This window comes from Copidosoma floridanum, unplaced genomic scaffold (assembly GCF_036245765.1).
Source record: "Copidosoma floridanum isolate Cflo_tuat_1 unplaced genomic scaffold, Cflo_Japanese_pri ptg000025l, whole genome shotgun sequence".
Lineage (NCBI taxonomy): Eukaryota > Metazoa > Arthropoda > Insecta > Hymenoptera > Encyrtidae > Copidosoma > Copidosoma floridanum.
Window position 1 is genome coordinate 4657218 of NW_028321902.1, and position 25684 is coordinate 4682901.

The 25684-nt window shown below is 30.7% G+C and overlaps 2 protein-coding genes across 3 annotated transcripts; both read right to left on the minus strand.

The window, feature by feature from the left end:
• Positions 1-387: 387 nt before the first annotated feature.
• On the minus strand, positions 388-4114 carry LOC106638579 (matrix metalloproteinase-2-like). The gene is made up of 10 exons (XM_089595484.1): positions 3998-4114; positions 3066-3167; positions 2802-2974; positions 2333-2482; positions 2081-2226; positions 1667-1834; positions 1157-1416; positions 767-1065; positions 497-603; positions 388-398 (listed from the first exon to the last, which is right to left on the minus strand). Exons 1-10 carry the CDS (start codon positions 4112-4114, stop codon positions 388-390), a joined length of 1533 nt encoding a protein of 510 aa, XP_089451610.1.
• A 2703-nt stretch (positions 4115-6817) lies between these two features.
• LOC106638577 (matrix metalloproteinase-2-like) lies at positions 6818-24514 on the minus strand. Of its 2 annotated transcripts, none has more exons than XM_089595313.1 (10): positions 24371-24514; positions 22985-23086; positions 22686-22846; positions 21321-21470; positions 20775-20923; positions 20346-20513; positions 19565-19839; positions 19153-19451; positions 18821-18927; positions 6818-6964 (listed from the first exon to the last, which is right to left on the minus strand). In XM_089595313.1, the coding sequence occupies exons 1-10, from the start codon at positions 24494-24496 to the stop codon at positions 6852-6854; spliced, it is 1650 nt and encodes a 549-aa protein (XP_089451439.1). In that variant the 5' UTR covers positions 24497-24514; the 3' UTR covers positions 6818-6851. The 2 variants fall into 2 exon arrangements, with proteins under 2 accessions (XP_089451439.1, XP_014207318.2); XM_014351832.2 differs by lacking the exon at positions 6818-6964 and adding an exon at positions 17399-17825.
• Between the last annotated feature and the right edge of the window lie 1170 nt (positions 24515-25684).

The window sequence follows — 25684 nt, forward strand, 5'->3', positions numbered from 1 at the left end:
TAAGCAGGAATCATTTATACCAGGGTATGCTTATTTTATTGGTCTTTAAACACTTAAAAAAAATTATGTTCCTGAATATTGTGTGTTTTACCTGCTAATAAAATTTGTTATTCATCACAAGTAGTAAATCTTTTTTTCTAGCAAACAAGTGCAGTATAATTATATATTCATACTAGTCCAAATCAATTAGTTAAATATTTTCTGACATATTTTGACTTTTTTTATTATGATCACTATTTCACTGCATTTTTCCAAATATAAATAATGCATTACATTTTTCAAAAAAATTGGAATAGTATCCATGTCGCGTTTTATTTTATGCATTGTTAATATGTAATAGGCTTTGTATGAATTAATATTATTTTAATGAATAAAAATTCAATTATCTTACAAATAATCTAATTAAAGTAAATCATTAATCATGTCATTGGCAGTCAAATGATGATATGTAATTAATTGAATGATAAATTAAATACATGTATAAAAATATCCTTACCATTATTTGCGTGAAAAGCAGCATCGATGTTTTTACCGATATTCGTAAATAATCTCCTTATGTCCCTCGGATAATCCCTTTCTACGCTGTTAGTCTTCTCGTCAAACCTAAAATAATCGATTAATTAATTTTTTCACCATCGAAAATTTTCTGACCCCCACCCCAAAACAATACGGTTGATTCTTGTGATCATTTATTGTTTTCTTTCGTTTTATTACTTTTTTCCATATGTTTTTAAACGCTTACGCTTACTACTAAAAGTACACATACTTCCAATAATTTTTGCCGCTAATGAAGTAAGTCCCATTGTCGTGTTTCCAGATCATGGCAGCGTCAATTTTTTTTAGATTACGAGGCAAACCAAAATCGGTAAGGGGCCCCGAGTACTTTAATTCATTGGGCCCATCAAAGACGTAGTAGTTGCGACCAATGAAAAATACTATGTTACCATCAAACCTTTCATAAACTGCGTCCACGTGATCGATTTGTTTGTTGAATTTGAAGTAACCATCTATTTTGGTTGACTCGTTGTAAGTGGGTTTTTTCATGTCTCTCACTAACCATAAATACTGCGAATACATAAGGGAATATGCACATAATCTGTATTTACATCACCATTAAAATGATTGATTATTAATTAGTAATGCATAAATAATTTACTTCTCCGGAAAATATGTACATTGACGAGCGTAAGAGGCTCACTGCGTCGTAGTTTCGGAGATGACATCCTCGAGGCTCCTTACGGTTGGTATTGGATCGACGTGTTTTTTGGATTTTTATCACGTGCTTGGATAGTAAATCAGGTGAATAATATTTGAATCGATATTGCATTTGTCTTTGCTTTGATTTCCACTTGGGTATCGCCGTCGTTGTCGTAGCAGGTCGATAATACATTACCCTTCGATTATTAACTGGAGCTCCTGAAAATTACATTCAGAAAAATGATGAAATTAATTTTAAAAATTTGGTAAAAAAAAATTTCTGTGATCTATGGAATGGTGTGCAAAAATTCAAAAAATCTGTGTGTGGTGAGTACTGGTTGGAGTAAAAATAAAAACTAAATACGCCTGTCTACAGTACTGATAGCCACCACAACAATCTCATTCTGAGAAATAATAAATTTTTAATACTTATTGGTGCACACACAAAAAAAGGAAAATAAATTCTTACCGTATAGCTTTTGGATGTTTTGCCTATCATAAGGTGGCAGCTCGTAATCAGTAGGTAACTGCTTGTAAATGAGAAACATCAGCGAGTCGTTGGTGTCGTTTGTCGAGGTATGCCCCAATCCGAGCGAGTGGCCGATTTCGTGAACTGCGGTTGAGAAAAGATGCGTTTCTGCAAACAGAAGGAGACGATGTGTTACGGTTATTATTTTGTTATATTAATTAATTTAAAACGTAACAAAAATGTTTGATTGACATTACTTTTCTTACTACAGTTCGCTTGAGATCAAAAAAAATTGCTGTATCATTTAATTTTTCTTAACATCGATTAATCGCAACCATCGGTAAAGAGGAACAATAGAAAAAAAAGAGATCAGGAAGTGTAAAAAAAAAAAAAATTTAGTCCGACAGTACTTACTTGAATCGATTTTCGTGTTTTTGACGGTCCAATCCTCATCGGCGTCAAAGTGGACGTCGCCGTCGAATTTCGAGCCATGGGCTGGAAAGAAAGCATGTGCCAATAGGTTTCCCTTACCGTCAAAATCAAGGTCACCGTGTACTTTCCTGAAATATTCATCACAAATTCAACATCAGCAACGTTAAACTGATTCTTTTTCTTTATTTGAAAAATTTTAAAGCTGTGATGAGAGGAAAATGAAAATTCACTTACTTTTTGAAAGACATGACGATGTCGACTTTGTCAGTGTTTATTTTTTCTACAAACACAAGTTTGCTATGTTTTGCCCACACATTAAATGCTCGTTTCATCTCTCGCCTTACTTCGTCATATTTAAGTCCTTTAGGAATCGGTTTTTTCACGCTATATATAGCAGAAAACGAGAAATTAGATTTAACTCATTATTTCTTTCATTTAAAAGTGAGAAATAATCTTGTACCAATAACATAGAAATCTATCGCTGCTATTTTTTTGGCAAAAAGTTCTCAATTTATTTCTTTTTTCTACCATTATAAATATCATACACCAATACACAATATAATTATATCTGTACACAAAGAATTTATTCTACATTTAGAACTATCGTAAGTACATTCACAATACATTGTTTGATTGTAAGTTTTGTACAATGATCAAGGAAGCCAAGAAAAAATCGTTGAAAAAAATTTTAAGTAATTTTTACCTCCATGTCAGAGTAAGTTTATTCCACTTTGCTTGAATTGAAAACCTTTTTTCTCGGCTTTTCTTGTTGTTGTTATCTGATCCATAATTTTTATCCACACCACAACGTCGACTCTCTATCGGTTTCGATGTTGGACCATCCACTACTTTTGTTGGCACAATTTCACCAAATTTCTACAATAAGATGGGGTCATTTTTACACATCTATCAAGTAAAGACATCCATCAATATTGTCAGAAATCATTTTAAAAAAGGCTATACTGACCTGCAATTTTGGAAGGGCCTCTTTTAGCTCGTTTTCGGTCCTGCTATTGCCAATTTCCGTGTTGTTTTTGGTTAGATAACCAAAACTTTGGAGATACTTTTCCTGCAACAGACAAACCAAATGGAGCTTTCATAACAATAATTATTTAATCATTTTAATTTATTGTGCAAAAATAAAAAGACGATTTATTACATAGTTATTTTGGTCACGCGTATGAGCCATTTTAAGAAAACGGGATTATTTCAAATGTTAAAATGGACAAATATTATAAAGAGGTTTTCACTCATTAATGCTAGATTTTTATTAAAAGAAATTTTGGTGATAGTTATATGATGAGTATAATACTGAGTAAAGTACTATGACAAGCTTTTAAAAAATTGTAATAAAATTATAATTTTCACCTACCCAAAGAAATAGCTTTTTACCATCTAATTTCATCTAATTTTTTAATATTTTGTAACGCTATGAAAAAAAAACACGCACTTTTTATTTTCAAATGACTTTATAACTGACTGAAACATAAAGAAATATATTTTCTAAAAATTGATCCACGTACGGTATACAAATGCGTATATTTATAAATAGCCTCTCGTGCAAAAGATGCGTAAAGAAACGCTTATATTTTCTTCTTTGGGGGATGAGTGTAACTTTTTATTTTTTCCCGTATAATTTTAGATCCACACCGTCACCTTCACAATATACGTTACAAGTACGTTGTTTGTACGATTAATGAGTGTGTGGTAAGAAAACGAGGAATATTTCACTTACATAATACATGTACACGAGAACGAGGGAGAAGTTGGTTAGTTAAGTAGCCATTATTTACGGTTAATGAGTATAAATTTAAGTACAAGTAAGTACTAATTATCACTTACTGAATAAAGACTTTGTGTACAAATTATATATTTGATTTTCGATATTCGAGTACTTACAACTTCGTTCGAGGTATTGGAGACCGGCACAGCGTGTGCCAGTACAAGGGCCATAGCAAGGAAGAGGGCCATCATTTTTGTCTGGCCAATAAAGTTGACTCTTTGGTACGGCGTCATCTTTACCATGTACTATAAATGTGCTTGAAATCGCAGTAAAAAATAAAAAAATAAAAAAGTCTTCTTGTACTTTTACTATTGGAACTTGAGAAATAATTATCACACTAAATTCGATTTTAAACACAATAGTTGTCTCTATCTCAACAATCCAATTGATAGTGATAAAGTCACCTTTCTCGCATCGCTTAAATAATGAGTGTTATTCACTGCCCCACTGCGCCTCTTCTATCACGCCATTTTTATTTTTTTTTATCTCACTTGGGTCACCTGATGTCTACTTTATTCAGAATAGCTGATGATTGTTGGATTTCGAAGTTTTTGTTTGCACCTACTTGATACTTACAAAATGCCTAAAAAACGTAGTGTTAAATAATGCATGGGTTTGAATTTTTTCATCATTATTTATTATACATTTTCAAAAATATTTGTCAAACGGTAAAGTAAACATTTTATATTGTGGATGCATATTTTCTGCACTTTTTTTGCATACGTTTGATAATTTTGATTTCCTACCTTAAAAATAGAATGGCAGAACTTATGTTTCGTACACTATAAAAAAAAAAAAAAAATTAACACGCTCCTCCAGATGCATTAATTTTCCATACAAATGACATATGAACTTCAACAGGTTTTGAAAAAAAATTTTGTATCCCGTGCTGATAAATTTTAATCTGTTTAAAATTATTAAATCATATTGGCAAAATGATAGAAACATTTACTCAATTTTCTCAGGCTGAAAAAACTTTAAAGTTAGTTGTGCAGTTTTCTAATAAAAATTCATTTGGCGACTACATTGACTGACAGAAAAGACTTTAGTGGGTATACGACAAAATAATAAAATTTGGCACGTAATGGACTAAAAAAAATTAATCAACAGGATAGGGAAAACGTTGCGATGTAAAAAAATTGGAGTTGCAACGAAACGGATAGGTAGCCTTGTCTCAAAAAATTGTGGCTTCTTGAAACATTTATAATTAGATAAAACATCATATCCTAAATTGATTTTTAATGATACGTGTAAAATAGATAAAGTTAATGAGACTGACATACGTGTTTTTTCAAAGTGCAGGTATTTTTAGTGCTAGAACATGAAATTAACCATATTTTTTGGCGATTTTTTAATATCTCAATGGCCACTTTATGACTATTTTGCGTGGCATTAATCAGTTTTATTAACTACAACATTCAAATTTTTCAGACTATCCCATGAAACTAGGTGAAAAAGTGACAAGTGACGAATTGCATAAATTAAAAAGAAGTATTTCGTAGAATAACTGTTGTGATAAATTTTGTTATCTAATATGCTTATATTAATAAGGCGGTCATCAATAAAAGTAGATTATTATTTAACAGAAAAATAAATTTAAACTCTACCAGGAAGAGTTGATTTTAATCCTTACCATCAAATGTTGTCAGTCATGTTGGTTTGCAATGTTAGGATATGCAAACAATTTTGAATTGAAGAATAGTATGCATTATGTTAAGCGTATTATACAGTAAAAATGGATGGATGTTGAATTGAAAAAAAAAGTTCAAATTTATATTTTAAAAACGATTTGGAACCATTGAGTCAATGACTTGATAAGAACAGGATAATTTTTTTTTTTCCTAGCGCAACGCGTCATTAGTGACTAACTTGAAATTAATATAATTTCGGAAATAACATTTATCAATAATAGATTAGGTATACATATGTATAGAAATTATCTGTATGGATAATTTTAACCTTCGTTACTTAATCATTGATGACATATTGTGTTCACTTGGAAAAAAGTGATTTTGTGTTTATCAAATCGTTAACAAAAGTACCAACTTACGTCCAATGTAAAATTACAACTTCTGAGTGCTATGAAAAAATGTGAAAATCAATGTAGCTTTCACGGTTTTATCAATTGCTTGATTAGTTATTACAATACAGGCAGTTGTATTTTTCGCGGTGTAACCATAGATAAAATGCATCACGGTAGTCGCAATCATCGCTTGCTTTTCATAGTATTTTTTGGTGCTGAAATCAATTGGAGACCCCATGGTCGCCCTGCGATAGAGCTGTTAAACACAAACTTTTGAAGATTTTACCAAGAAAAAAATAACAGAAAGTTAAAAATAGTTTTTTATCTTTCAAGATAAGTATCACTCGTCCACAACAATATAAATAAAAACTATTTTTTTCAGGCACACGTAGTATCCTGGTTTTCAGGGAATTGGAATATTTTTCTTTTCTTATCAGCATTTTTAATGATACTCTAAAGAGGCTCTTCCCCGATTGACTTTTCTGGTGAATGACATCGTTGTAATTTGGGCAAGGAAGCGGTAAAAATATCTCTTTTTTAAAATAAATTTTGTCTTCGAAGAAAAACATCTACTTGATTTTTAACATAATTATATACCTGGTTTGACTTTTCACCTTGACAGGGGCTAAGGAATTTAAAAAGCCTCAATTGCATACGTTTCAAAATAATGTTTTATTAATTAGGTGTTGAGGTGTCTTGTTTACATGTTATAAGTTTTTTTTGCACAGTGAATAATTAAAAACGCATTGAGTATCTGTGTTTTTTTTACTAGACACTTTGGGGCACAATGAAATTATATTTCTCTCAAAAGTAAAAAAAAATTGTTTTATCCATGTACGACGGACAACTACTAAATATGGTGAGAAATAAAATTTTATTTATTTATTAAATTTAGGATGGCTCATACGCATCACTTAATCACGTGAGTAGACAGCGTCGTCCACATTTTAGGGGCAGCCCATCCAGTACTGGGACGATAATTTGGGATTTGTGTCCACTATTTTCCTACGCGCGTCGTCGAACTGCCAAAAGTACCTTCCCTTGAAAAAGTACGTCGTACCTAAAAAAAAAAAAATATGATTAGTAAATTGACGAGTAAATTTGTGGAATAAGGGGGGAGCTAAGGGCTAGAAAAATCAAAGTTCCCCAGATGCAAAAAGAAACTTTTAAGTAGTAACTCCTAATGCAATAAGTGAAGCACATTCGAAATTGCCGTTTTCACGTAGGCCAAAGCTGGTGGCCTAAAATTTGAAAACTTGGTCTAAGTAAATAATACATACATAATGAAACAGAAATAGAAAATTGTCTTGAATTATTTTTGGACTGGATTTTTCTCAGGAAGTGTTCACAAAAAACGTTGTTAATATAGTAGTTGATACCTTTTGATAACAAAATATCTTCATATTTATTAATTACCTACATTAAACAGCATTAAAATTATTTTAAACACGCCAATATTTATATACACTTCAAATCCGAAAACTGGAGTGACGTCATTAGTATTGTATTTCAAAAGACGCAACTCAACCCCAGCCTCCATGTTCGAAATTATTGGTGCATTGATAATATATATTATAATAGCGATAGCCTGTATTAGATTTAATATTATTTTAATAAATAAAGATTGAATTGTCTCGCAAGTAATTGTATTCAAGCACATAATTATTGATAAACCAATAATAATGTTAAATTGATCCAATAATAAATTAAGTACACTTAAGTAAACAGCCTCACCATCATTTGTGTTGAAAGCTGCATCGATATTCGAACTGACATTCCCAAATAAATTTCTTATGTCCCTCGGATAATCCCCTTCTACGCTATTAGTATCCTCATTGAACCTAAAAAAATCAATGGATTAATTTTTGTCACCATCAATTTGCTGTTCTTAAAAAAAAAATAAAATAAAATAAATCACTATTACTTGTGACCTTTTTAACTCTTTTGTTTTATTTGCATTATTTAAAACGCTTACACATAAAAATTTTTAAATCGCAAATATACATATAAGATATAATACAGCGTAGAAAATGATAGGATAGAAATTTGAAAAATTGTTCACAACAATAGTGTTAAAAGAAATAAATACACTCATACGTACTTCCAGTAATTGTAGCCACTAAAGAAGTAAGTCCCATTGTCGTGTTTCCAGATCATGACAGCGTCAATTTTTTCAAGATCATGTGGTAAGCCAAAATCGGTAAGGGGCCTCGAGTACTTTAATTTATTGGATTCATCAAAGACGTAATATTCGTTACCAATAAAAAATACCATGTAACCATTAGAGCGCTGGTACACTGCGTCCACGTGATCGATTGTCTTGTCGAATTCGAAGTAACCATCGATCGTCTCTGACTCGTTATTACTGAGTTTCATCAAACATGTAAACTGCGAATATATTTTTTTTTATTTTAGCACGTAACGTTTATCGACAACCCATAAAACACATGTTTTACTTAAAGGAGTACATGCATGTAATTTATATTTTTATTTTGGAAATGATTAATTAAAAATACGTAATGAACGAATGACTCACTTCACCAGATACTATAGACAATGACCCACGTAAGAGGTTCTCTTCAGTTTGAGGCTCCTCTTCTTCTTGTTCGTTTTCAGTAAATCCTAAAAATTTTGTTTAGAAAGTAAACAAACTAATGTCAAATATTGAATAAAAAAATTTTCTGTGACCAATTTACTTGTGGAAAAAAATGTCAATGATTAAAAAAAAATTATGTGGGATCAGTCTTGGTTTGAAAGAAAGGTAGGAAAAATGTGTATCAAGTCTTTCCACAGTACACTGACAACCACCAAAACAATCGTATTCTGAGAAATTCCAAATTTCTACTACCTACTAAGAAAAAAAAAGGGAGAAATATAGTAGATGTTATTTACCATACAGCTGTTGGATATTTTGCCTATCATATAGTGGCAACTCGTAATCTGTAGGTAACTGATTGTAAATTGGATACATGACTGAGTCTTCCGTCGAAGTGTCACCCAATCCGAGGGAGTGACCAATTTCGTGAACCGCGACCGTAAACAGATGAGTTTCTGCAAACAGAATAAACAAAACGTGATAAATTAAGTAAATCTTTATCAATTTTCCTACTCACACGGTACAAATCAAATTTTGACCCAACTCCAGTTGATATTAGCAAAGTGGATTGTTTTTTTTATTTTCATGTTTATAATTTTTTCAACAACTTACGAATATGTCGTTTTCTCACTCTGTAGTTTAATATACTTTACTAACTATTCATGGCCAAGTTGACTTGATATTTTCTTTGTAATAAAAACTAATTGTGAAATCACTCTAATATTTGTGCGTATAAAATAAATATTTCCCGCACGATTTTGTTGCGAAAAACCAAATTTCTTGCCCACTGTGTAAGAATAGGAGTTTTACTACCTCGAGACGCATGTCGTAATAGCCTAGCACCATTGTTTGCTCTGGTTAGATGCGCACCTGAAACGGACTCTATTTTTCCTATCGAGGAAGCAGTAAATGGCTTAAAGGAAATAAAACGCAATAAATAGGAAAGTACCTATTTTTCATACAGTATTGCGAAAAATCTTGAACGAAACTCCTACGAAACAATTCCCACACTTGTGCGATTCACTGGCACTTGTTCTTCGAAAAATGTGGCTATCACTACTCGTGTGGGACATTGTCTTTTCCTCACTTGTTACGTAAATAACTATTCCCCCAAAACCACTTAGTAGTAGATAATATTAACGAGGAAAAATAAAAGAAGATATAAAGAAGCCAAAATAAAGTTAGTCTGGCATTACTTACTCGAACTGATGTTAGTGTTTTCAATGGTCCAATCCTCGTCCGCATCAAAGTGGATATCGCCGGAAAAATTCGGATAATATGGAAGAAAGGCATGTGCCACTACCCCTCCCATGCCATCGAAATCATTGCCGTCACCATGTTTTTTTCTGTAAAGTGTATCACACAAAAAACATAATATTTTGCTCAACTGCTAATTCTACGTGTGTCAAATTTTAAATACAACACCCGAAAGTCAGCTGCAATAATGCGAAAGTGCTCTTTTTTACTGCATCATGATATAGTTATTTACGTAACAAGTGCGGAAAAGACGATTTCCCGCACGAGTAGTAATTGACTCACACGAGTGCCGGAGTTGACGGGAACGAGTACCAGTTGAGCACACGAGTGCGTAGCACGAGTGTGATCGCAAGGTACGAGTTACCGTCACTGGCCACGAGTGCGAGTCTATCACACTAGTGCGGGAAATCGTCCCGCACGAGTTGCGTACAAGTTTTTTCGCAATGTGTGAGGAAAATAGGTACAAAATAGGTTTGAATTTTGATTTCCAGTGTGTAGCAAAATTTTTTCCGGTGTGTGGCAAAACCTTTTCCACACACCTTTTCCGCACACTGTGCGGCAAAAACCTTTGCCGCACACTTTTTCCACACACTGTGCGACAAAAACCTTTGCCGCACACCTTTATCGCACACAATGTGGGAAAATCGATTTTCCACACTAATACCAGTGCGGAAAACACCCATTTTCCGCACACTATTGCGAAAAAACTATTACTACTTATTTCCTACTGGTAATTTTAGGAAGCTATTTCGATACAAAAAGTTAAAAATTTATACATACATGCGTAAATAAAATTTTTTTTTATATGTATGCAAAAAATACATTGTTTTCTGTTTGTCATTCATTTTCCAAATAGAATTTGCAAGGTTCTTCAAAAATGTTTCACTTGTAAGTCACGTTAAATTAATACAGTACTAATAGATGCTCCTATGTATAAAGTATGTACTACATTATAATAAAATTTTAGATTTCGAACACAAGTAGAATTTTGATTTCATTAAAATTAATTTTGAATGAAAACGTATGCACCTCCGAATGACACAAAATTTGAACGAAAAACAATAGTATTCTTATTATTTTTATATTTTTTCTATGATGATCAGTTACTTAAATGTATTTTGACACTACTGAGGTACACAGAAAGCCACTTAGCGATACATTAGATCATTTACTTAGTACAAAGAAACTTATTACCAAGTAATCAGTTCCATTGACACAAAAACTGTCTGGAGGAGAAGCGCCCAGAGGGGCGAAGCCCCAAAATTGTATATACATGGGTTTACGTGAGCGCACTATACTATACGGGTTGGAAATTAGGAAATCGAGAAAACTTTTCCTCGCCACAAAAAGACTGAGATTTTTCAAATATTTACCATGCAAAACATTGCAACGATTAATTTGTGGGTAAATTTGAAGTAGTAATTTTACGAAATTTAAAACAAATACATGCAACTGACTCTCTTCGTCGATATAATATTACGTTTTCAGACTAAAATTAGAGAAAAAAGAAAAGTCACTTACGGTTGGAAGGACATCATGATGTCGACATCATCACTATTTATTTTTTCTACAAACACAAGTTTGCTATGTTTTGCCCACACATTTAGTGCTCGGGTTATCTCTTCTCTTATCTCGTCGTAATCAAGTCCATTAGGAACCGGTACTACCATACTTTATGTAAAGACAAGCAAAAGAAAAGATTTAGCTTATTTCCTACACATAAAAGTGAAAAATAATTTTCTATCAATAAAATAAAAATCTTTAAATACTGTAGTTTTTATTGAAATATTCTCTCTAATTTGTTTGACGTATGTAAAACCATTTGAAGCACCTTAACATATACAAATGAAAGTTATACACCCATACATGGTCCATTATTTCACGAAATTGTTGTAGTTTAATGCATATACAATAAGATTTTCAAAATTTAGTGTATAGAAGTTTTCATTATTATTATTATTATTTTTTTTTTTTTTATTATTATTATTATCATTATCTTTTTTTTTTAATATCCAAACTATTTGAAAATGTTTGGACTTATTCTGCTGTCATTTTTCGTAAATCCATGTTACATAAATTAACTTTTTTTTTTTTTAATTTAAAAAAACATAACAGGCCTAACGTACTTTTTTTGATAATTCTAAAGCCCCAAATAAAAATTTTGCAATAAAATTTAGTGTCTTCGTAAGGTCACTTGGTTTTTTTGTACATTTTAATCGTATTATCGATAATTTCCGACCATTGTACTATTAAGATAAACGTTATGTTTTCGCGACGTCAATGCGACTACAAGTATCTAAGATTTAATCACTTTTTTAATTCCTTCAAAATACAAGTATGAGAACTCAGACTTTTATTCGGTGTATCAGAAAAAATTGAAAATTTTATTAAGGCTATATAAGCTGTTCAGAATAAAATTTAAATTTTTAATTTTTAGTGTTTCGATAACATTGTAATCTATTTTTTCCGTCTTTTTTGGTCCCACAAATAATTGATTCGACTCAGTCTTGAAAACATTTTCATTAACGGGGAAGTGTGAAAAAAATTCCTTCAGTCATTTTCAAATACATGAGATATCGCCGTTTTTGTGGAATGACCTACATATATATATATATATATATATACACATAATTTTCACAAAGGTCAAAATATACTGTACGCATAAATTTTACTACACAAAATAATGAAAAAGAAAAAGTCAACTTATTTATAGCCTAAGACACGCGACAAATGTCAATGCAAATCTAAGATTTTCAACTTTTTTATTTTCGTTTAATAAGGTTTTTTTACAGATAAATAGAAAAAATTTAACAACAGAAATGCCAAAATTCATATTATGTCCACGCCTATCCTAGTATTTTTGTGTATTGCACATTCTAAATGTATAGGTGTTTTACCGTTAAGTAAGAAACCCAGAAAATATCATTAAAAAAAAATTTTAAGTAATTTTTACCTCCATGTCAGAGTAAGTTTATTCCACTTTGCTTGAATTGAAAACCTTTTTTCTCGGCTTTTCTTGTTGTTGTTATCTGATCCATAATTTTTATCCACACCACAACGTCGACTCTCTATCGGTTTCGATGTTGGACCATCCACTACTTTTGTTGGCACGATTTCACCAAATTTCTACAACAAGATGGGGTCATTTTTACACATCTATCAAGTAAAGACATCCACCAATATTGTCAGAAATAATTTTAAAAAAGGCTATACTGACCTGCAATTTTGGAAGGGCCTCTTTAAGCTCGTTTTCGGTCCTGCTATTGCCAATTCCCGTGTCGTTTTTGGTTAGATAACCAAAACTTTGGAGATACTTTTCCTACAACAGACAAACCAAATTGAGCTTTCATAACAATACTTATTCAATAATTATTTCATTTATTATTATACTAATTCAATATTAATTTATTGTGCAAAGATAAAAAGACGATTTATTACATATAGATATTTTTTTGTCTCACGTTGAGTCATTTTAAAAAAACCAGAGTATTTCAAGGGCTGAAATAGACAAAGACTAGAAAGAGATTATTTATTAAGAAACAATTTGTTGCCATCTGAACACGGAGAATACGGTAATAAACTGGTAATAAAATCAAAATTTCCGTGCACTAAATAGAATTTGATCCTCTGCATCCTTGCACTCACATTATATATGTATTTACCATCCATTTTCAATATAATATAATGTTATACGAAAACATATTGCATTTTGCATTTTGTTTCGTTACGGGCTTTGAGTTTTTATTCTAGAGTAACCGATTTCATAAATTCATATGTTTATAGCACTGACTATGAATAAAATTGCGTGCATTTGCAAGAGAATTCATCGTAAAAATATTTCTGATTTTCAAGCCACTACTTGAACATTATACAATTTTTACGAAATTTTTTCTTTCACAAAATTTATGTAAAAGTAACACTAACATTTATAACTTTGAGATAACACAATTCAGCCACTGTTTTGATTTAAAACAGAAGCAAAACTTTTCTATGATTTAACTTATGTTTTATTACGTTGATGGAAAAAAAAAAATTTGAATCATTTAAAAAAAATTTTAAAGATAAAATTTCCATAAATGTTTTAGTTGACTGGAACATAGAACATTCCACTTTCTATGACATTTTACCCGCATTATCACGATAACATGCATTGTACGATTAATGTACGTGTGCCAAGAAAACGTGAAATATTTAGCTTGCATACATATATATATAAGAATGGAGTAGGGAATAAGCAGTTAAATAGTGCTAGCTGACTGTTAGTAAGTATAATATATTTGAATATGAGTAAGTATACTAATTATCAGTCGATAAATAAATAATTTGGGTTAAACTCACAAAGGCAATAAAGAATAACATGCAGTATGACAAAGAAATTCCTTCTCGTTAACAATTAATTAATTAACTTATCTGTTAAAAAATAAATATTAACTACAAGTGATTGTTTCTATTAGCACACACAATTTATTTATAAGCTTTTCATGACTAAACAGTAATTACTGTAAATCTACCCGAATGTTGAAACTTTTGAAAAATGCGTTTAAATAAATCTCCAATTCGTAACATAAATTTAAGTAAGTTCCGTTTCATACAATTGGAAACAGTTTTTCCTACAACGCGGCGTTTTTCGTGGCATTTGGACGTTTACAGCCCCCTCGGTCAGAAAAATAGGTAGCAGTGTCATATTTTAAATAAAAATTATGATAAAAGCAGTAAAAAAAAATAATGTACACGTAGTAGCAAGCCTCAAGACAGCAAATTTATACAAATTAGCATTAATATTCTTAAATATTCTTAAAATTAACAGTAATATTCATGTATTTATATATTTTACGTAATATTTTGTTTCTCTCAGTTTGAATCGTAGGCGAGTAAAGAATTTTGTATGAAATAAGTATATGAAAAAATGTACGTCAAATAAAGATTCGTGTTAGTACGCTATTTTTTAATAAAATTATGAGCTATTTTCAATTTTTTCAGCATTTGTTACTTTTACCTATATCTTTGAAAAATTCACTTTTGAATAAAACAATAAATAATTATCTTTTTGACGCTATAATAAAAAAAAAAAATTAATTTTTTTACGTCGGAGTACTTACAACTTCGTTCGGGGAGTTGGAGACTGGCACAGCGTATCCCAGTGCGAGGGCCATAGCGAGGAAGAGGACCATCATTTTTGTCTGGCCAATAAAGTTTACTCTTTGGTAGGGCGTCATCCTTACCATGTACTGTAAATAGTGTAAATGTGCTTGAAATCGCGGTAAAAAATTTAGTTGTCTATACCTCAGCAATTTAGTATTTAGTGACAAAGCCAACTTTCTTGCCTCGCTTAAATAACGCAAGTTCATTGCCCCTCCCACGCCTTCTTCTTCCGCTCATTTATTTTTTTTTACCACTTTTTGTAACCACTGATTTAATTTTCATATGAATAGATCTAACTTGACTGGCTCTTCTTTTTTGATACTTCAGTAAAATGATCGTATACAAAAAAAAGCAGATGACCAAAGGGTTTTGGAGTTTTGGTTTAATTTAATTTGATTATTAAGTATATGTCATATATTTTTTTAATTTAATACGCACGATATAATTTTGTTATCTTTCTTTGAAAAACTGAATGAAAATTAAATATTATACATACGAAGTCGTATGAAAAATATCCATTTCCGGTCCACAAAAATGTAAAAAAATACTTACTCAACACCTGCTGTCAAATACATTGTGATTCTCCATTCAAATAATATAGGGTGTATGGCAATTTTATGATGTAATTTTTTTGTTTTAATGATTTTTAATCTGCTTAAAAATAAATAAATTACACTGAGTAGAGTTGAAACTATCTACTTAAGTATTTTTAGGCCATAACAATTTTTGGCAGTAATGTCACAAGTTTTGTTAATATTTTCCATTTTTGTTTAATGTAAAATTATTATCTTTAAATTTAAAAAATTCTGTTGATAGTTATAACTGCACATAATATTTACATATGATATTGAAATGTATTTGTCAGCACATGTTAACTTAATTAGTATTCAGGGTTTATAATTAGGATTATTATTTTAAGCAAGAACAAAAAAATTTCAGTGTGTACAAGACTTGAAGGACTAAATACTAGAATTTTGGATATAAAAGACAACTTAATGTGATTGCAAGGACGGTCATAGTAATTATGTGTATACTATACAGACTAGCTTATTTTTTTTTTAAATTTAGCGAATTTTCGAGTTGTTGGACTTATGAGGTATATACCTCATAGACGTATATACGTATTTACGTAGTTCAGAAAAAGTAAAAGAAAAAAATAATGAAATGTAATTCAGCTCTATAATAATTAATCAGCATAAAAATATTTGCGATCTACAGCTTGGGATAGGGACAAAGTCTTGAAAATGGAAAAACTTTGAGATGTTTTTGAAATAGATCATTTGTCTTGTCTTGAAAATTTTTAAATAACTATCGTAATTCTAAAAAATGTATATGGTAATGAAAATTGAATTTCAGGGTAAGTTTTACGAAAGTGTATGGAGTACATAGAGTTATTAGAGAGGCATATTTATATACACATAAAATAAACGCAATTTTTGGTGCTGTAAAAAAAACTGGTAAAAAAAGATTATTCATTATTTTATCATCGTAATTTTTAAGATGTTAGTATTGTAAAGTAACATTGCCAAAAAAAGCGTGGACCAAACATCTCTGGGTACACCTACACGTAATGCAGTCGATATCATTAAACCGAAAATCCTCAGAAAAATCAATAGTCATCCTTTATAAATAATCAACGCCTTCTTGAAAACAATTTTTGTATTAATTAACTTCGAATTAATTTATAAAAAAATTAATTAACAATTGCTTATCGATTTAAATAAAGCGATTCTCATAGCATCAAACCCTACTACAAACTATATTTTAGTAACATTTTTTAGTTATTTGTCAGTATTTTCATCGATGCGTCAACGAGGCTCTTTCACAATGGTATTTTTTGATTCAGGAATCAACCTCGTCATCATCAGGAAATGTGCTTTTTGTTTTTTTAATACAAAAAAAAATTTTTTTTTTGTTTAATTTCTTATGTTTTAAATAATCATGTACTTGGCTCAACATACATTTGGTTTTTTTTTAACCAATGTAAATACTAGAGGACGTGGAAAGCGTTTAGATGAAGCTTCCTTACATCAGTAAAATATTGAATTGTATTAAAGATGCGTTAAAAATTATTATGATGTACATTTATGCATGTGTGGGTGAGCACTATCACTTTATTTAATTAGTAATATGGCAATAGTTCATCAACGGATTTTAATGATTCATAGCTATAAAATTATGTTTTCTCGATCTTTCTGTGACTCAGAAGAAAAAAGTTTTATACCTTCATGTTCATTAATTAGTTATGAAAACTATTCTTTTAATTTCTATTGTGTTGAAAATTTTTTCATAAAAATAATGAATTATCATAGGAAAACTAGAATCATGCTGAAAAAATTTGACGGTAATGTCATTAATGTAAATAGTTTTTTTTAAAATAACGAGTAAACAACTTGAGGAAAGCTTTTCCTTTGTATATAAAGTAATTTTACTTGTCATAATAGCAAAAAAAAGTACGAAGTAACGACAGTGTGTGGTTATCTGCATATTGTAGTTATCGAACGTTTATTAGATTACATATTGTTAAAATTTTTTTGTGAGTTGATAAAATAAAATTTTAAAAAAAGTAATATGTCTTTTTTTTTATAATTTTTTTTCTTAATAATATAGCTCAATTTAAAAAAAAAATAAAAAGAAAATTTTTCGTCACTTTTCCGTAAAACGTATTTATTAATTTTAAATTAGATTTAAGGCTTCAAAAGCTTCATCCATCAAAGTCAGTTTAACCATGCGGTTGGATTACGTTGCGACATATTGCGATGTTACTTGATCCTCATAACTCGATAATGCGCCTTGTTGGTGTGGTCCACATTTCGGGGGCAGCCCATCCAGTATTGGGACGATAATTTGGGATTTATATCCACTATTTTCTTTCGCTTGTCGTCAACCTGCCAAAAGTACCTTCCCTTGAAAAAATACGTCGTACCTAAAAAAAAAAAAAAGAATAGAAAATTTAGTTGTAAATATTAGTTGGCTATGCTCAACTTCATTAAAATGTTGTTTTGTATGCGTTAACGAATAAATTAGTACAGTGATGGGGGAGCCAAGGGTTAGAAAAATCTGAGTTTCACAGATGCGAATAGAATGTACTGGCCAATGGATCTAATCAAATGGGAATAAATTGTTATCGATACAGACAAAATTTTATGTATTTTGAGATTAAAAACGGTTCACGCAAATAATTCTGTAACCAAGCTTTTTTCTCTCTTTTTCGGTGCAATTTTATTATCTTATTTGAAAAGTCATTTCAAATTAATTGAAAACTGTATGCGATGGGACAAAGAGCCTAATAGTTTTAGAAAAAATTTAGAAAATTAGAATTATTCAGTAAATTATAAAATTGATGTGAATGAAGGACGTTAAGCATTTTCGGAAAATAGGCAATAGTCAATTTTTCGGAACTAAGGATTAGTAATTTTATCCTTTTGTTTCAATAATGTAACATTTAACTTACTCCAAAACAGAAAATACACGTTGTTTGATCAGTTGAATGCACCATATAATCGACAAAATAATTGATAAAAAATAAACTAATGATTACTACGAGTATATAATAAGTAGAACTAAAAATACCGTACTGATATAAACAATAATAACTATTCTATACATAGTATACATTTTAATTGACTCGATGTATGATTGCGTGTGCATATGAAGTCATACCCTTGTTACAGTGTAATTAAGATGTTTGATTTATATTTCATAGTCACTATAAGCATTTGTTATAATAGAAAATTAATTTTAAAAAGTTGACGTAATATTGGTCAACAATAATAATTCTACACCCTACAATCTGTTGTACATGCTTTGATAATATGTTACAATCACGACAGGCTTTACGTGAACTGATATTATTTTAATGAAACAAAATTAGAGTATAATTCGAATGATTAGTTTTGAAATATCTACAAATTTACTCACCATCGTTTGTGTTGAAAATAGTATTGAAATTCCTCTCGATATTGGTAAATAATCTCCTAATGTCCCTCGGATAATCTCGTTCTACGCTATTAGTATTCTCGTCGAACCTAGAAAAATTGATGGATTAATTTTTTGTATCAACAGAACACTAATAACGAATACTTGTGCTCCTTTTTGTTTTTATTTCATGTATTTTTCTAATACTTAAACTTATTACAAAAATTTCCATGTTGCAAAAAAAATGTAAGTTATCTCGAATGACGGGAGAAAATAAGATAAAATAAAAAAAAATTTTTTTGTGACCACAAGAGTACACATCATAATACACATACTTCCAGTAACTGTTGCCACTAAAGAAGTAAGTCCCTTCGTCGTGTTTCCAGATCATGGCAGCGTCAATTTTTTTTAGATTACGAGGCAAGCCAAAATCGGTGAGGGGCCCGGAATATATTAATACATTGGGCCTATTGAAGACGTAGTACTCACGACCAATAAAAAACACCACGTTACCATCAGACCTTTCATAAACTGCGTCTACGTGATCGATTGTCTTATCGAATTTGAAGTACCCATCTATTCTGGTTGACTCCTTGTAAGTGGGTTTTTTCATGTCTCTCACCAACCACAAATACTGCGAATATATTTATTTTAGCATATAATTTTTATCAAGAGGCCATAAAACACTCCTTTTACTCGATGAAAATAATTTATTAACGATACGTAGTATGTATATAAATGACTCACTTCTCCTGAAAATATCCATAACGACCCACTTAAGAGGCTCATGGCGTCGTACTTCCAGAGATGACATCCCCGGGTCTCCTCATAGTTGGTATTGGACCGACGTGTGGTTGTTTGGGGTTTTATAATGTGGTTAGACATTGAACTCAACGAATTATGTTTGCGTCTCAGTTTTATTTGTCTTTGCAGCGATTTTGGCTTAGATCGAGGCTTAGGTATCTGTGTCGTCGTGGTAGTAAATCGAGAATTCTTTTCTCCTCGTTTAATTTCTGGAACTCCTGAAAAGTTTATTTTAAAAATTAAGTTTTGTGCAATATTATTTAAAAAAGTTTTTTTTTTTTTTTTTATGGCTTAATTTATTTCGCATTTTTTTAAAGTACGCAATGCAATCACGCAAATCAGTCGAAACACGGTAAACTAACAAAGTATCAGATGATTTTTTTTACGATGAACTAGTTCACGCTACGTTGTCTCTATTTTTTATGTTTCAATTTTTGGACAAGTAGTTATGTTGGAAGTGTGGTGAGAGGCTGGTAAGAATATTCATTGTTTGCTCTAGCAGCAAAAAAAAAAGAATAAAAAAAATGTCTTCAGTTGGATAAACGATGAGCACAAGCCAAGTAACGGATTCAAATTTAAAAAATAAGAAAACTAATAAAAAAATGTTTTTAAATGATCTTTTAATACATCCTCAATCATCAAAACCATTGCATCCTAAAAAATTCAAAGTTTCTAATACCTACTTAGACCAAAAAAAAGGAGAAATATAATAGATGTTACGTACCATACAGCAGTTGGATATTTTTCCTATCATATAGTGGCAATTCGTAATCTGTAGGCAACTGTTTGTAAAAAGCAAACATCAGCGACTCATCGCTGACATTTGTCGAGGTATGCCCCAATCCGAGCGAGTGACCAAGTTCGTGAACTGCGGTCGAGAACAGATGCGATTCTGCAAATAGAAAAAATACCATAGGAGCTTATTTACTTATTCATATTATAAGTACTTTAGTTCATTCGATACAGTGTTGTAAAGTTACTTCTGGCTTCTACAGTAAATGCATTAAAAAGTGTTAGTATTGTTGTCATTGTAATTAATGAATTTTTTTTTTTTACACTCCAAGTAAACCATTTATCACTGAATATTCGTAGGAAGAAAAAAAAATTTAGTCAAGATAAAAAAGCGAAAAAAAATAAGCCCGACAGTACTTACTTGAACCGATTTTAGTGTTTTCGACGGTCCAATCCTCGTCAGCGTCAAAGTGGACGTCGCCGCCGATATTTAAGCCATGCGCTGGAAAGAAAGCATGTGCCAGTACACTTCCCATGCCATCGAAATCAAAGCCGTCACCATGTGATTTCCTGAAAAACATATCACCCGAAGAAATGATATTTCATTCAACTTATCGCCAATTTCACGTGCTTCAAATTTAAAATTTAACATCCAACAGTCAGTTAATGTCAACTATCATTGGATGTCTTGGCATAAGAGACGGGTGCACCTTGAAGCAAATTAATTCCCTTATTTGGGAAAGAATTTAGCTTGTTTTATCTTAATGTGATATTTAAAATTGTGCCAATAAATTGGCAGAGGTTTTTTTATTACCAAACTGCGATAAAATTAAAAAATCAAATAATCGTTAGGCAAATGAGGTTTCTAAATTTGTTTTTTTAAATTAAAAAAAAAAGTATACGTTCAACTGACTCTCTTCGTTGGTTTAATAAACTTCGAAATTATATTACTTATTAATTCACTTACCTCTTGAAGGACATGACGATGTCAACTTTGTCGGTGTTTATTTTTTCTACAAACACAAGTTTGCTATGTTTTGCCCACACATTTAGTGCTCGCTGCATCTCTCGCCTTACTTCGTCATATTTAAGTCCTTTAGGAATCGGTTTTTTCACGCTATATTTAGTAGCAAACCAGGAATTAGATTTTAATACTATTTTTTCTACATATAAAAGTTAAAAATAATTTTGTATTAATAAAATAAAAATACATATGCTCTAGTCTGTACATGATCTCCAGTAAAATACACTTAATAATTTGTTTCATCTTTCTACGAATAAAAGCATTTACAAGTACGCGAATGAAGTATTATATAATCACACATAAATATACGGTGTCTATTCTATCCCAGATTTTATTTTTTAGCTATCTACCCACAAATCTCTTCGTTGTAGTATAAACCCAGACAAAAGTTAACGCATGCCACCGAATGCATTTTGATTTTCTGTTCGAATATTTTATTATTTTTAACAATATAAAGAAATAATCTTTTAAACATTATATTGATTTATAATCCACTGGAAAATTATGAAATGAAATTGAATGAAGTTAGAACAATTTAATGAATTTTTTTTAAGCCTTAAAAAATTATAATACATTTTTACAATTTAACTATAATGGCAAACAATACAAAAAAAGTGAAAATCGTCTTCAAAATTTTTCAGTCTTGAAATAGTTCAGTAGATGTTTTTAAATTCAAAAAATTTTATTTGATAATTAAAAATTATCCCTTAAAATTGTTGAAAATGCTATCGTATCTAAACGAATAATCAATATTTATTTAATATTACTTTTATTCAGATTTTATAAGTAGTATTACTCAACACTACCTACATAAAAATGTATAAGTAGAACAAGTAAATCATATGGTCAGACACGCGACAGACTTTAATTAAAACCTAAAAATTTTGAATTATCAACCATTTTTAACTTTTCCATCGCTAAAAAAATATACTTGTAATAGAGTAAACAATATTTCAATCATTTCACACGTATTTAAGTATATTTAACCTCCCACGATATGTGCAAGCATTTAAAATTTATCAACTTGCGTAAGTATGTAGTTTATTCGATAAATTATTCCCTTTCCTTGGATAAATTACATTTTTTTGAAAATATGACCGTTGTTTTCGTAATACTTTGTCTCATATGATACATTTTTTACCATCAAAAGCAAAAATTAACTTATTGTTTTCATAGAAACCTTTTTTGTATTGATCTTGTGTGATTTTTGACTTTATGAAGAAAGGTGCACTTTATATTTTAATGATACGTATAACCAAATAATACAGAAAAAAAAAAATCGAAAAAAAATTTGGCTCTGATTTTTACCTCCACGTCAGAGTAAGTTTATCCCATTTGGTTAAAAGTGTGGACCTCTTGGACCGTCTTTTCTTGCTCCCCGATACATCATACACGCCACAACGTCGACTCTCTATTGGTTTCAATGTTGGATCATCCACTACTCCCGTCTGGGCGACTCCACCGAATTTCTGCAAAAAGATAGGGTCATTTTCACACATCTATCAAGTGTAGACATCTACTAATGTTATCAAAAATCATAAAAAAAAAAAAAACCATTATAAATATACTACGTAAATGGGTATATTTAAAAAAAAGGCTATACTGACCTGCAATTTTGGAAGGGCCTCTTTTAGCTCGTTTTCGGTCCTGCTATTGCCAATTCCCGTGTTGTTTTTGGTCAGATAACCAATACTTACAAGATATTTTTCCTACAAAATGCAAGTTTTATTTAAGACTTATGCAATTATCTCATATTGTTGTGCAATGATGATGAGTCGATCAGTTTATAATGTATAATTAACAGTTCATAGTTTGTGCGATTGATGTCAATTAAACGCGAAATAATTTTACTTGCATACTTACAGCGCTACTTGGATATAATTATTTTGAAAAAATTTTTTTCCAGAATATTGTGAATTTTGTTTCCTAAGAAATTGTTACTTTATCACTATTTACGAAATACAAATTTGAAATACAAAATTAAAAAACAAAATTTTCTTACACATAGGTGCAATCAATTTTTATTGTAGGGTGTTGAAAATCATATCATTAAAATACTTTTTTTTAATGCGTTGACGATTCCCCTTCAAAAATTGTATTTTCTTTCACATTTTGATACAATTACATGACAAAAAATAAAACTATGGCCGAGATCTTTAATTCTCAACCCTAAAGACGACATTTATATTTTACTCTCAACTTTTTTTTTTTAACTTTCTATTATCGAATGAGTTTCAACAAATACAATAAAAGTGATAAAAGTCATGTCTAAATTTTCAACATATTCTAAAAATACAATTGTGAGCCGTTAAAATTATCATCATACAACCAATACGACGCGGCACGTTAATACTTATAATGGGTGTGCTATAATGAGTACTTTAATTTAGAAATTACTTTTTGAGCGGAATTTTCTATTTATTCGTCCTGATACATTTTTCAACCTATTTATTAATGAATCTATTTATCCGTGCTATAACTGAAGACAAGAGAGAAATACAAAAAAAAATTTATTTAAATAAGTGCGCTAAAATGGTAAACTGCGGATATTCTTTCCCGGTCCAACGACTTTTCTTTTGGCAACCTATTACTTTTACCGTAATGTATTTTCGATGAAAATGATAACGTAAACAGTAAAAAGTAATTTACTATTTTTGGAATATTTCCAGACAACCGATTATTACCGATTTATAATCAGAGCACAGTAATACTCATACGTTTTTGTTTCATTTGGCATCATAGGTAACAATAGATTTGGCTAGTAAGACCCATACATGTGGTACAATGAATAAAATTTATAGTTGACCATAATTAACTGCACAGCTAAAAATTGCACAAGAGAGTACTTGTCTAAAAGTTTTTGTCACGTTTACCTTTCCCTCTAAGCGATACCCTCTACTATACACGATATATTTATATACAACATTAAACAAATATGTACTTGATACAAAAAAAATAAATAAATAATTTGAATTTAAATTATATGTACTTACAACTTCGTTCAAAGTATTGGAGACCGGCACAGCGTGTCCCAGTGCGAGGGCCATAGCGAGGAAGAGGACCATCATTTTTGTCTGGCCAATAAAGTTGACTCTTTGGTAGGGCGTCATCTTTACCATGTACTGGACAATCAATGAGCTTGAAATCACAGTAGAAAAAAAAAAAAAAAAAAAAAATCAACTTGTACTTTGGCGATTGGGGCTCGAGGAAAAATTTGTACAAAAAATTCGGCTTTTAAGCTCAATAGTTGTCTATATCTCAACAATCCAGTTAAGAATGACACAGCCACCTTCCTCGCATCGCTTAAATAATGCGTGTGTTACACTGCCCCAGAGCCCCTCCCACCCTTGTTTGTTTGTCTCTCTTTATGGGACGGCTGCTTTCTCTTTTATACGGAAACTTGCACTTTTAGTAACTACTATTTTTGGTGACTTTGGTGCAAACATCGTATGCAAAAAAGGTGCAAATTATTACAGAAGACATAAATTATTGCTAGCACATGGCGGATGTCTGCGAAATGCCTCAAAAAATTGGCGTTAGATGTTACACGTGTTTAAAATTTTAATCGTTCGTGGAATAAGGACAGTCAGAACTTATGGTCGTTAGTAAAACTGATAAAGCTATGGTAATGGGTAACATCTGGTTTATACCAGATTTTTCTGATACTTATTGAACGAAAAAGGCATGGTAGTGGATGCATGGGGAAATAAGTTAGCCATTATCGGTCAGAGGTAATTATATTGCTGTTTTTTCAAGGTTGGTCAATTACTTTCGATTTTCTAAAATAGATTTCGTTTGTTACAAATCATGTTAATAGGTTATTCATGCACATATACATGTTCGATGTAGAGTGAATTTGGATTTTTATTAAATAAATAAATTTTGCAAGTAACGTGATTCTTTCAAGGATTACAGCTGAATGGTCCTGGGAATGAATGTACGTGCATTAGAGTTTCCGTTACTTCCAAAATATTATATTTTTTTAGTTAAATAATATCCTATATTGATTTTCTGATTAGATAATATCCTTTAAAATTATAAAACCACATTGCGTAGAGTTAAAACCATTTGGTTTAACTTATTGGATTTCCACCCGAACTAAATTCAGTGGATAATTATAATCGAACTCTCAGTAATTTCACAATTTTTTGAGCTTATTAAAAACCGTTGAAATGAGTTTTTTTTAATTTCTTAAGATTGTTATGAAATTCATGTTATTTGAAAAATGTATGTAGCATTCCATGTTAATTTAATTTTTATATCGGGTTTATTGTAAGGTTTTTCATTTTAAGCTAAAATAAAAAAAA